This window comes from Pristiophorus japonicus, chromosome 13 (genome assembly GCF_044704955.1).
Source record: "Pristiophorus japonicus isolate sPriJap1 chromosome 13, sPriJap1.hap1, whole genome shotgun sequence".
Classification (NCBI taxonomy): Eukaryota; Metazoa; Chordata; class Chondrichthyes; family Pristiophoridae; genus Pristiophorus; species Pristiophorus japonicus.
Genome location: NC_091989.1, coordinates 15,071,660 through 15,084,193, shown reverse-complemented (window position 1 = coordinate 15,084,193; position 12,534 = coordinate 15,071,660). Strand labels below are relative to the sequence as shown.

Below are 12,534 nucleotides of genomic sequence, written 5' to 3'. Positions count from 1 at the left end.
GCGAGAGAGAGAGGGGGGGGCGAGAGAGAGGGGGGGCGAGAGAGAGGGGGGCGAGAGAGAGGGGGGGCGAGAGAGAGGGGGGGCGAGAGAGAGGGGGGGCGAGAGAGAGGGGGGGCGAGAGAGAGGGGGGGCGAGAGAGAGGGGGGGCGAGAGAGAGGGGGGGCGAGAGAGAGGGGGGGCGAGAGAGAGGGGGGCGAGAGAGAGGGGGGGCGAGAGAGAGGGGGGGCGAGAGAGAGGGGGGGCGAGAGAGAGGGGGGGGCGAGAGAGAGGGGGGGCGAGAGAGAGGGGGGGGCGAGAGAGAGGGGGGGCGAGAGAGAGGGGGGGCGAGAGAGAGGGGGGGCGAGAGAGAGGGGGGGCGAGAGAGAGGGGGGCGAGAGAGAGGGGGGGCGAGAGAGAGGGGGGGCGAGAGAGAGGGGGGGCGAGAGAGAGGGGGGGCGAGAGAGAGGGGGGGCGAGAGAGAGGGGGGGCGAGAGAGAGGGGGGGCGAGAGAGAGGGAGAGAGAGGGGGGGCGAGAGAGAGGGAGAGAGAGGGGGGGCGAGAGAGAGGGGGGCGAGAGAGAAAGAGGGGGGGCGAGAGAGAGGGGGGGCGAGAGAGAGGGGGGGCGAGAGAGAGGGGGGGCGAGAGAGAGGGGGGGCGAGAGAGAGGGGGGGCGAGAGAGAGGGGGGGCGAGAGAGAGGGGGGCGAGAGAGAGGGGGGGCGAGAGAGAGGGGGGGCGAGAGAGAGGGGGGGCGAGAGAGAGGGGGGGCGAGAGAGAGGGGGGGCGAGAGAGAGGGGGGGCGAGAGAGAGGGGGGGCGAGAGAGAGGGGGGGCGAGAGAGAGGGGGGGCGAGAGAGAGGGGGGGCGAGAGAGAGGGGGGGCGAGAGAGAGGGGGGCGAGAGAGAGGGGGGGCGAGAGAGAGGGGGGGCGAGAGAGAGGGGGGGGCGAGAGAGAGGGGGGGCGAGAGAGAGGGGGGGCGAGAGAGAGGGGGGGCGAGAGAGAGGGGGGCGAGAGAGAGGGGGGCGAGAGAGAGGGGGGCGGGAGGAGAGAGGGGGGGCGGGGGAGGAGAGAGGGGGGGCGGGGAGAGGAGAGAGGGGGGGCGGGGAGGAGGAGAGAGGGGGGGCGGGGAGGAGGAGAGAGGGGGGGCGGGGAGGAGGAGAGAGGGGGGGCGGGGAGGGAGGAGAGAGGGGGGGCGGGGGAGGAGAGAGGGGGGGGAGGGGGGGGCGAGGAGGGGGGGAGGAGAGAGGGGGGGCGGGGGGGAGGAGAGAGGGGGGCGGGGGGGAGGAGAGAGGGGGGGCGGGGGGGAGGAGTGAGGGGGGGCGGGGGGGAGGAGTGAGGGGGGCGGGGGGGGGAGGAGAGAGGAGGGGCGGGGGGGGGGAGGAGAGGGGGGGCGGGGGGGAGGAGAGAGGGGGGCGGGGGGGAGGAGAGAGGGAGGGCGGGGGGGAGGAGAGAGGGAGGGCGGGGGGGAGGAGAGAGGGAGGGCGGGGGGGAGGAGAGAGGGAGGGCGGGGGGGAGGAGAGAGGGAGGGCGGGGGGGAGGAGAGAGGGAGGGGGGGAGGGGAGAGAGGGAGGGCGGGGGGGAGAGAGGGAGGGCGGGGGGGAGGAGAGAGGGAGGGCGGGGGGAGGAGAGAGGGAGGGCGGGGGGGAGGAGAGAGGGAGGGCGGGGGGGAGGAGAGAGGGAGGGCGGGGGGGAGGAGAGAGGGAGGGCGGGGGGGAGGAGAGAGGGAGGGCGGGGGGGAGGAGAGAGGGAGGGCGGGGGGGAGGAGAGAGGGGGGGCGGGGGGGAGGAGAGAGGGGGGGCGGGGGGGAGGAGAGAGAGGGGGGCGGGGGGGAGGAGAGAGGGGGGCGGGGGGGAGGAGAGAGGGGGGCGGGGGGGAGGAGAGAGGGGGGCGGGGGGGAGGAGAGAGGGGGGGCGGGGGGGAGGAGAGAGGGGGGGCAGGGGGGAGGAGAGAGGGGGGGCGGGGGGGAGGAGAGAGGGGGGGGCGGGGGGGAGGAGAGAGGGGGGGGCGGGGGGAGGAGAGAGGGGGGGCGGGGGGGAGGAGAGAGGGAGGGCGGGGGGGAGGAGAGAGGGAGGGCGGGGGGAGGAGAGAGGGAGGGCGGGGGGGGAGGAGAGAGTGAGGGCGGGGGGGGAGGAGTGAGGGGGGCGGGGGGGAGGAGTGAGGGAGGGCGGGGGGAGGGGGGGGAGGAGAGAGGGAGGGCGGGGGGAGAGGAGAGAGGGAGGGCGGGGGAGAGGAGAGAGGGAGGGCGGGGGGGAGGAGAGAGGGAGGGCGGAGGGAGGAGAGAGGGAGGGCGGGGGGGGAGGAGAGAGGGAGGGAGGAGAGAGGGAGGGAGGAGAGAGGGAGGGCGGGGGGAGGAGGGAGGGAGGGGAGTGGAATGGGAAGAGAGGAGAGAAGAGGGGGTAAGAAGGCAAGGAGACGGAGGGAGAAAGGAATTGTGAGAAAGTGGGGTTTCGATCAAATCAAACGGAGCTAGCTGATGGCCTACTGGCCTCTCATGCTTGGCACGCACATGCCACATTACTCGGTCTATTCTCCACTCACCTGCAAATCCCGTTATTTTAATCACATGCCCTGGGGCGGTTTCATGGTTCAGTATTTGCTGCTGCTCAGGGGTCAGTTTTATGTCGTGTATCTCGAGCCTTTTTTTTAAAAAAGTAAAACCGATCAATAATGTCCATCCACTGTAAATTACTTTTGAAAGAGTCAAGTAAAATGCAATGTAGTATTTATTTTCAACCACATATTGTTCTAATAAGTTTGAAGTTATTAATAAATGCATGGCTGTTTCAGGTCCTGGCATGGAGCAGTGGGGCGGGTGTTTCAGACGATAACATCAACAATTGCACTTATTGTTATATAATTACTTTAACATAGAAGGTGGGGGGAAAACCTGTCAGGAATTGGGAAAAGAATTAGTTGGTGGACAAAGGCAAGTTCAAAGAGGTTTAGCATCATAGGCAATCCCTCGAACGAGGATGACTTGCTTCCATGAGTTCACAGGTGTTTCGATGAAGACCCGATGTTCCAGTCCTGAACTCCAATTGAGGGGGGTGGAAGATGCCTGTGCGTGGATTATTTTAATGTGTGGTGACCGTTGCACACCAGCCACCACACAGGCTCGGCAGAGCTAGGTCTTGGTCCAGTGGCAAGGGTTGAATTAGGACGACTGGAGACCTGCTCTGCTGCACGGACCTCATCATCATCAGAGGCAGTCCCTCAGAATCGAGGAAGACTTGCTTCCACTCTTAGCATGAGTTCTTAGGTAGCTATACAGTCCAATACAAGAACCACAGTCTCTGTCACAGGTGGGACAGATAGTCGTTGAGGGAAAGGGTGGGCAGGGAGCCTGGTTTGCCACATGCTCCTTCTGCTGCCTACGCTTCATTTCTGCATGCTCAGGGAGACAATACTCGATGAGCTCAGCGCCCTCCCGAATGCACTTCCTCCACTTAGGGCGGTCTATGGCCAAGGACTCCCAGGTGTCAGTGGAGATGTTGCACTTTATCAAGGAGGCTTTGAGGGTGTCCTTGTAACATTTCCTCTGCCCACCTTTGGCTCGTTTGCCGTGGATGAGTTCCGAGTGGAGCGCTTGCTTTGGGAGTCTCGTGTCTGGCATGCGAACTATGTGGCCTGCCCAGCGAAGTTGATAGAGTGTGGTCAGTGCTTCAATGCTGGGGATGTTGGCCTGGACGAGGACGCTGATGTTTGTGTGTCTGTTCTCCCAGGGGATTTGCAGGATCTTGCGGAGACATCGCTGGTGATATTTCTCCAGCGACTTGAGGTGTCTACCGTACATGGTCCACATCTCTGAGCCATACAGGAGGGCAGGTATTACTACGGCCCTGTAGACCATGAGCTTGGTGACAGTTTTGAGGGACTGATCTTCAAACACTCATTTCCTCAGGCGGCCGAAGGCTGCACTGGCGCACTGGAGGCGGTGTTGGATCTCATCATTAATGCCTGCTCTTGTTGATAGGAGACTCCTGAGATAAGGGAAGTGGTCCATGTTGTCCAGGGCCACGCCGTGGATCTTGATGACTGGGGGGCAGTGCTGTGCGGCGAGGACAGGCTGGTGGAGGACCTTTGTCTTACTAATGTTTAACGCAAGGCCCGTGCTGTTATACGCCTCGGTCAATATGTCGACTCTGTCCTGGAGTTCAGCCTGTGTGTGTGCACAGACGCAGGCGTCATCCGCGTACTGTAGCTCGACGACAGAGGTTGGGGTGGTCTTGGACCTGGCCTGGAGACGGCGAAGGTTGAACAGCTTCCCACTGGTTCTGTAGTTTAGTTCCACTCCAGCGGGGAGCTTATCAACTGTGAGGTGGAGCATGGCAGCGAGGAAGATTGAGAAGAGGGTTGGGGCGATGACAGCAGCCCTGCTTGACCCCGGTCCGGACATGAATTGGGTCTGTGATGGATCCATTGGTAAGGATCACGGCTTGCCTGTCACAGACCTAGTGCGCACACATATCGCAATGTGGGCTGGCCCGTGCTGCCCCTGGGCCCTCGGCTCTTCTGGGCTCCGTACCCTCATCTGTCGCACCTCCGCCACGGTCTCTCGCTGCTCCTCCACCATAAACATTCACCGCATCTCGCCACAAACACTCGGCGCCTATCCGCCCTGACCTTCCCACTCCTCTGTACCTGGGCCCTGCCGATGTTCCTGCCCACGCTCCTAAACGACGACCAGGGTAGCTATTAAACTCTGAGAAATGTTGAGAGGTTTAGGAAGAGAACTTCAAAATGCAGGGCCATGATGGATGTAGGCTTTGCTAACAGCGAGAGAGTGGATTTGGAGTTATCCAGACTCTCAAAAGCAGCGGTGCAAAGCTGAAGGAGATTGCTGAGGTTAAGGTGGAGTCAACAACAACCTGCATTTGTATAGCGCCTTTAATGTAGTAAAACATCCCAAGGCGCTTCACAGGAGTGTTATCAAAGAACATTACATCAAGCTACATAAGGCGGCATTAGGACAGGTGAAAGGTAGATCTTAAGGAGCATCTTAAAAAGGTAGAGAGGCGCGGAGAGGTTTAGGGAGGGAATTCCAGAGCTTGAAGGGCTTGGCAGCTGAAGGTACGACGAAAATCAGGGATGCACAGGAGGCTAGAATTGGAAAAATGCAGAGATCTGGGAGGATTGTAGGGCTGGAGGTGGTTACACAGATGGGGAGGGGCGGGGCTATGGAGGAATTTGAAAAGAAGGATGAGAATTTATAAATTGAGGTGTTGCCGGACCGACAGCCGATGTACATCAGCGAGCACAGGGGTGATGTGTGAACCGGACTTGGTACAAGTTAGGATATGGGTGGCAGAGTTCTGGATCAGCTCATGTTTATGGAGGGTGGAAGATGGGAGGCCAGCCAAGTGTACATTGGAATAGTCAAATCTCGAGGTAGCAAAGTAAGGGATGAGGGTTTCAGCAGCATTGAGCTGAGGCAGGGCAGAGTCGGGCGATGGTACAGAGGTGGAAGTAGGCAGGTTTGGTGATGGCGTGGTTAGGTGATCGGAAGCTCAACTCGGGGTCAAATACGACACCAACGTTGCGAACGGTCTGGTTCAGCCTCAGACCGTTGCCAGGGAGTAGGACGGAGTCGGTTGCTAGGGAACTGAGTTTGGCACGGGGACCAAAGACAATAGCTTCGGTGTTCCCGATATTTAGTTGGAGGAAATTTCTGCTCATCGGACAAGCAGCGTGATAAATCAAGAGACAGCGGAGGGGTTGAGAGCGGTGGTGGCGAGGTAGCGCTGGGTGTCATCAGCATACATCGTTACTAGGAGTCGTTAGCACAAGCTCCAGCTTCTTTCAGCGGCTGAGAGAGCTTGGGCCCTCCGAGCCACTAGCATCTCCATGACCACCGTCAACTGCACTTTGCACGAGCTTACAAGAGATGGGATTTGTGGCGTTGGCAGCTGACTTCAACCCGCCCTGGAGATGGATTCTTCCACAAGAGGTGTTAGGTTGGACCTCTGTGGTCCGGCACCCTCGGGACCTGACCGGTGCCGAAAGAGAGTGTTTTCCGAACCACAGGAGGTCACTGCTAGCCTCGGCTTACTGGTACCTGTCGACAGCGCCCAGGCTCCTGAACGCCTCTATCACGCTCCAGCTCAGGCTACGAAACTCGAGGCTCTCGCTCTCTCTCGCGCGCGCTGGTTTGGTGCTTTTTTTTTTAAACTCTCCTCTCCCTCAGTCAGCCGCCTTCCCCTTCTTTGCCCGGCCCGCTTACTTCACAGAGCCAGGAAGCATGGGAAACCGGGACGTCACCCACGTCGGGACTGATGCCGAACCACGGATGTTTCCGGATTAGAGAGTCCCGGACTGGAGAGGTACAACCTGTACCACAATTCACGAACTGACCACACTCACTTAAGTAAGAGGAAACTGAATCAGAATAACGAACGATCAACACTGCGATTGAACCAAGATACGCCGCGCTGGAGACAACTGTGTTCCTCGTCCCTCCAACACAATAGATACAAGTTCCTTTTATCCATTCGATAAGAAATAGCTTACTCTAAATTGCAATGCGCTTGTTTGGATTCATTCTGACTTATTTAAAATCTGCAACAATTACCTGCCAGAGTCCGGAGCTGAGCTGAGATGCTTCACAGGTTTTCCACTGATGCTGGCTGGATTCTCCAGCCAGTAGAGGGCGTAGAAGAGATTATAATGGATCCTGAAATGTTTATTTAAAACAAACACTAGTTTAGAAATAGTTAAAGATAACCCTCAGATTTTTACAGTAGACAAACTTTCCCCCCGCCATGGAGTGAGGATTTTCTGCTCATCAAGACTAGGAACGTTAGGTAGCTGAGAAATGGGAATATTTAAGATTTCAGGCATTAAGCATTCCCAGGGCAGGTACAACACATTTAGATGTAGAGTAAAACTCCCTCTGCCCCAACTTCAGAGCTGCGGCAGCAGTGTGACCAATGCCCACACCAGTCACCCTAATTTAGTACAGAATTAAGTTCAGTCAATCACGATTAAAGTAAATTGAGAAACTGTGTGTCTGTGTTTTAATAAATCTTTACTTCTATATTTTGGTTATCAGGGAAAGGGGGATGTTGGCCAGCCTGCATTTATTGTCCATTCCCAGAAACTTATACAGTAACTTTCACAACTACTGGACGTCACAAAGCGCTTCACGGCCAATTAAGTACTTTTTGAAGTGTAGTCACTGTTGTAATGTAGGAAACGCAGCAGCCAATTTGCACACAGCAAGCTCCCACAAACAGTGATATGATAATGACCAGATAATTTGTTTTAGTGATGGTGATTGAGGGATAAATATTGACCCAGGACACTGGGATAACTCCCCTGCTCTTCTTCAAAATAGTGCCATGGGATCTTTTACATCCACCCGAGAAAGCAGACGGGGCCTCGATTTAACATCTCATCTGAAGGATGGCACCTCCGACAGTGCAGCACTGCCTCAGCACTGCACTGGAGTGTCAGCCTGGATTTTTGTGCTCAAGTCTCTGGAGTGGGACTTGAACCCACAACCTTCTGACTCAGAGGGGAGAGTGCGACCCACTGAGCCACAGCTGACACAAATAATGTTTGAAAGTCTCTCCGTCGGGGAACTGAACCCCGGTCTGCCGTGTGACTGATGGGGATACTCACCATTATACTAACGAAGATGACATGGCACTTAATTGTCAAGCACTTAGCCTAGGGCTGGCAGTGTGGGGTGTGTGTGTGGTGGGGGAGGGAGGGAATATAAAAGCAGAAAATGCTGGAAATAACCAGCCGGTCAGACAGCATCTGTGGAGCGAGAAACAAAATTAATATTTCAGGTCAATGACCTTTCATTAGAACTGGAAGAAGTTGGAGATTTCGGGGCAGAATTTCCGACGTCCCGGGCCCGTAGGAAGTTTCTACAGACCCGGGAAGACATCGGAAAAGCCGGTTTTCAGCACGCAATGCGCATGCACCGAAAACCGGCTTTTCCGATCTGTCAAGCTGGAGCTGGAGCTCAACAGATCGTAGCCAGATCGGGAGCGAGGACATTTGTACGGGCAAGATTGGGCTATTTGCGCAGCAAATGTCCTCAAAAATCTTGCGCCTGAAAAAGCAGGCGCATAGCCTACTGTTACAGGTGCAAGTGTTCTAAAACACACAAAAACAATTGTAAAATAAAATTATAAACACATAGTTTATTGTTAAAAACCTTCCCCACTACAGTAAGTTTATTTTTAACCATAATTTTTAAAACTTTTTTTTTTAAATCGGGAAAATATTTTATTTTTATAAGACATAATAACTTTTAATTTCAATTAATTTTAAATATGTGTGGTCTGTTTTTTATTTATTATTTTGTGTGATTGCTTTTGTTCTCATTAATAGCAGAGAACTGGTAGATACGCGAGTCTCAGTGCTATTAATGGGAACCTGTGAAATACCTGATTGGCTGAGCAGTCACACATGACTGCATCGGGACCCCCTGCATGGGAGCGCGCTTCACAGCGCGGGAGGAGAAGGCTTCCCCATCGGAAATCAGGGCGGCTCCTAGACCACCAGGTAAATTCGTAAAAAAATATCCAGCGACGAGGCAATTGCCCACGGGAACACCCCAAGAGGGATTTCTGAGCCATAAGATTTTAAGCAAATACAGAGGCAGGGAAAGCAAGGGGGCTGGGAGGGATTCGTCTGCCCCTCCTCCCCTTCCCAGCGCCCTTCACTCTGTTTCTCTCTCCACAGATGCCGCCTGACCTGCTGAGTCTTTCCAGTATCTTCGGTTTTTATTTCAGATTTATAACAACCGCAGTGTGTCGCTTTTGTTTTAATGCGCGGGGGATGCCAGCGTCCCATCCCTGAAGGACACTCATGACCAACGTTCCTGCGACGCTGCACGGCCGCACAGCTGTCCGGAGATCCCGCGCAGCCCGGGACCGGCGTTACAAACGGGAGATTTCACGGATGTGCGAAATTATGAATGGGCCGCGCAGCCCGTTAAAGGGACCACGCACCCCAAAAGAAATTGGGGGAAACATTGCTCATGACATGACCGTTTCTTCCCCTACCCACCCCCCCCCCCCCCCCCCCAGCCCACATGATCACACTTTATTGAATACATTTTCGCCACAGATCGGGAATCGAACCCGTCACTTTCGCTGTCTATCTGGCTCAGGATCAACGAGGCAGTTCTGCAGTGAAATGAGTGACCTCTACCACTTCGAAGGACAAGGGCAGCAGGCGCACGGGAAGACCGTCGCCTGCAAGTTCCCCTCCAAGTTACACACCGTCCTGACTTGGAAATATATCGGCCGTTCCTTCAGCGTCGCTGGGTCAAAATCCTGGAACCCCCTCCCTAACAGCACTGTGGAAATACCTTCACCACACGGACTGCAGCGGTTCAAGGCGGAGACTCACCACCACCTTCTCAAGGACAATTAGGGATAGGCAATAAATGCCGGCCTTGCTGGCGACGCCCACATCCCAGGAACAAATTTTTTTTAAACGGTTATGCACTTACCAACTGAAGCACTAACAGCTTCAACAAATGTATTTTCCCCACATCCTCAGTGCTAACAATGAATGCCCCAAGATGGTTGAAAATGCGATGTGTGTGACACCGTTTTGTAGGTGACCGCTTCAGATGACCGGAGTGAGAAAGCAAGCATTGCACGGCATTTTGGGGAAGAAACATTGGCCCTTAAATTACAATGTCCCGGGTCCGTAAGAAGTTTCTACGGACCCGGGAAGGCATCGGAAAAGACGGTTTTCAGCGCACAATGCGCATGCACTGAAAACTGGCTTTTCCAATCTGTCACGTTTCTGGCTTGACAGATCATCCGCAGATCGGGAGCGAGGACACTTGCAGGTCAGGATTTCCGATATTTACGAATATCTTGTCCTTTAAAATCTTGCGCCTGAAAAAGCAGGTGTATAGCCTACTTTTACAGGTGCAACTGTTTAAAAATACACACACACACATTAAAAATAAAGTTTTTATTTTCTTTTAAAAACCTTCTCCACTACGCTGTTTATTTTAAGGCTTAATTTTTAAAACTTTTTTTTATAACAACTTTAATTTAAATGAATGTTAAATGTGTACTTTATTTTCTATTTTTTTATTGTGTTTTGGGTGTTTGGGGGGGGGGGGGGGGGGGGGAGGTGGAGGAGTTCTCATTCATAGTAATAGGAGTTCCGGACTTACCGAACTCCTATTGCTATGAATGACAATCTATACTACACCTGATTGGCTGCTGACTCCAGATCCCGGCCTGCACACGTCCCCATGTGCACACGCTGCGCGCGCAGTCACCAGAGGCCTCAGGCTCGGAAGTTCGGACGGGCGCAGCAGCAGCAGGTAAGTGCGTATCTTTTTTCTGTTTTTAGGTCGTTTGTCCGCGGGAAGAGGTCAACCGGAATTTCAGGGCCATTACTAAAAAGTCTCGTGTTCCAGGAGTCTTGCCCTCTTGCAGTTAGAACATAAGAACATAAGAATTAGGAACAGGAGTAAGCCATCTAGCCCCTCGAGCCTGCTCCGCCATTCAACAAGATCACGGCTGATCTGGCCGTGGACTCAGCTCCACTTACCCGCCCGCTCCCCGTAACCCTTAATTCCCTTATTCGTTAAAAATCTATCTATCTGTGATTTGAATACATTCAATGAGCTAGCCTCAAGTGCCTTCTTGGGCAGATAATTCCACAGATTCACAACCCTCTGGGAGAAAAAATTCCTTCTCAACTCGGTTTTAAATTGGATCCCCCGTATTTTGAGGCTGTGCCCCCTAATTCTAGTCTCCCCGACCAGTGGAAACAACCTCTCTGCCTCTATCTTGTCTATCCCTTTCATTATTTTAAATGTTTCTATAAGATTACCCCTCATCCTTCTGAACTCCAACGAGTAAAGACCCAGTCTACTCAATCTATCATCATAAGGTAACCCTCTGCACCTCAGCATGTTGTAATTTCTCCCCATTCAAATAATATTCTCTTTCACTTTCCCCCCCACCGCCAAGGTGGATGACCTCACATTTTCCGACATTGTATTCCATCTGCCAAACCTTAGCCCATTCGCTTAACCTATCTAAATCTCTTTGCAGCCTCTCTGTGTTCTCTACACAACTCGCTTTCCCACTAATCTTTGTGTCATCTGCAAATTTTGTTACACTACACTCTGTCCCCTCTTCCAGGTCATCTATGTATATTGTAAACAGTTGTGGTCCCAGCACCGATCCCTGTGGCACACCACTAACCACCGATTTCCAACCCGAAAAGGACCCATTTATCCCGACTCTCTGCTTTCTGTTAGCCAGCCAATTCTCGATTCATGCTAATACATTTCCTCTGACTCCGTGTACCGTTATCTTCCACCTACCGCTCAGAGGTCGCCAGCTGGGTTTTCTCTGCTAGCTGCAATGGAGATTTCAGCCTGCAAAGCACCAACACGTGCTCGAATTGGGCTCTGAACCCTGGGCAAGGTTAGGGGGTCAATAAGGCAGGGAGTAGGCTCCCGATGGCTATTAAGTGCCCTCTGGTGGAAAGTGGGTGTCGGTAAGATCAGGATGTCTGTGCTCCTCAAATTCTATCCTCTTGAGCATCCTTGATTATAAGAACATAAGAAATAGGAGCAGGAGTAGACCATACAGCCCCTCGAGCCTGCTCCGCAATTTAATACGATCATGGCTGATCTGATTATGGACTCAGCTCCACTTCCCTAACCCCTTATTCCTTTATCGTTTAAGAAACTGTCTATTTCAGTCTTAAATTTATTCAATGTCCCAGCTTCCACTGCTCTCTGAGGCAGCGAATTCCACAGGTCCACAACCTTCTGAGAGAACAAATTTCTCATCTCAGTTTTAAATGGGCAGCCCCTTATTTTAAGATTATGCCCTCTAGTTCTAGTCTCCCCCATCAGTGGAAACATCCTCTCTGCATCCACCCTGTCAAGCCCCCTCATAATCTTATACATTTCGATAAGATCACCTCTCATTATTCTGAATGCCAATGAGTAGAGGCCCAACCTAGTCAACCTTTCCTCATAAGTCAACCCCCTCAACCCCGGAATCAACCTAGTGAATCTTCTCTGAACTGCCTCCAAAGCAAGTATATCCTTTCGTAAATCTGGAAACCAAAACTGCATGCAGTATTCCAGGGGTGGCCTCACCAATACCCTGTACAACTGTAGCAAGACTTCCCTGCTTTTATACGCGATCCCCTTTGCAATAAAGGCCAAGATTCCATTGGCCTTCCTGATCACTTGCTGTACCTGCATACTAACCTTTGTGTTTCATGCATAAGTACCCCCAGGTCCAGCTGTACTGCAGTCTTTCTCTATTTAAATAATAACTTGCTCCTTGATTTTTTTTCCGCCAACGTGCATGACCTCACACTTTCTGACAATATACTCCATCTGCCAAATTTTTGCCCACTCACTTAGCCTGTCTATGTCCTTTTCTGGATTTTTTGTGTCCTCCTCACACATTGCTTTTCCTCCCATCTTTGTATAACTGCTCAACCATTGGTGGCCGTGCCTTCAGCTGCCTGGGCCCCAAGCTCTGGAACTCCGTCCCTAAACCTCTCCGCCTCTCTTTCCTCCTTTACAACGTTCCT

At 53.8% G+C, this 12,534-nt stretch overlaps 1 protein-coding gene across 5 annotated transcripts in view; it reads right to left on the bottom strand.

Moving 5' to 3' along the window:
• fbxo18 (F-box DNA helicase 1) overlaps nt 1-12,534 on the bottom strand; it is an 89,877-nt gene that overhangs the window by 53,146 nt on the left and 24,197 nt on the right. For all 5 annotated transcript variants that reach the window (XR_011596254.1, XM_070897177.1, XM_070897181.1 and 2 more), the window contains exons 7-8: nt 6,545-6,646; nt 2,515-2,612 (exon numbers count right to left, since the gene is read on the bottom strand). Coding sequence is in view for 4 of the 5 variants with exons in the window: in XM_070897177.1 (XP_070753278.1) it covers nt 2,515-2,612; nt 6,545-6,646 (200 nt within the window). In the remaining variant the exon portion in view is untranslated. The remainder of the gene's footprint in view (nt 1-2,514; nt 2,613-6,544; nt 6,647-12,534) is intronic.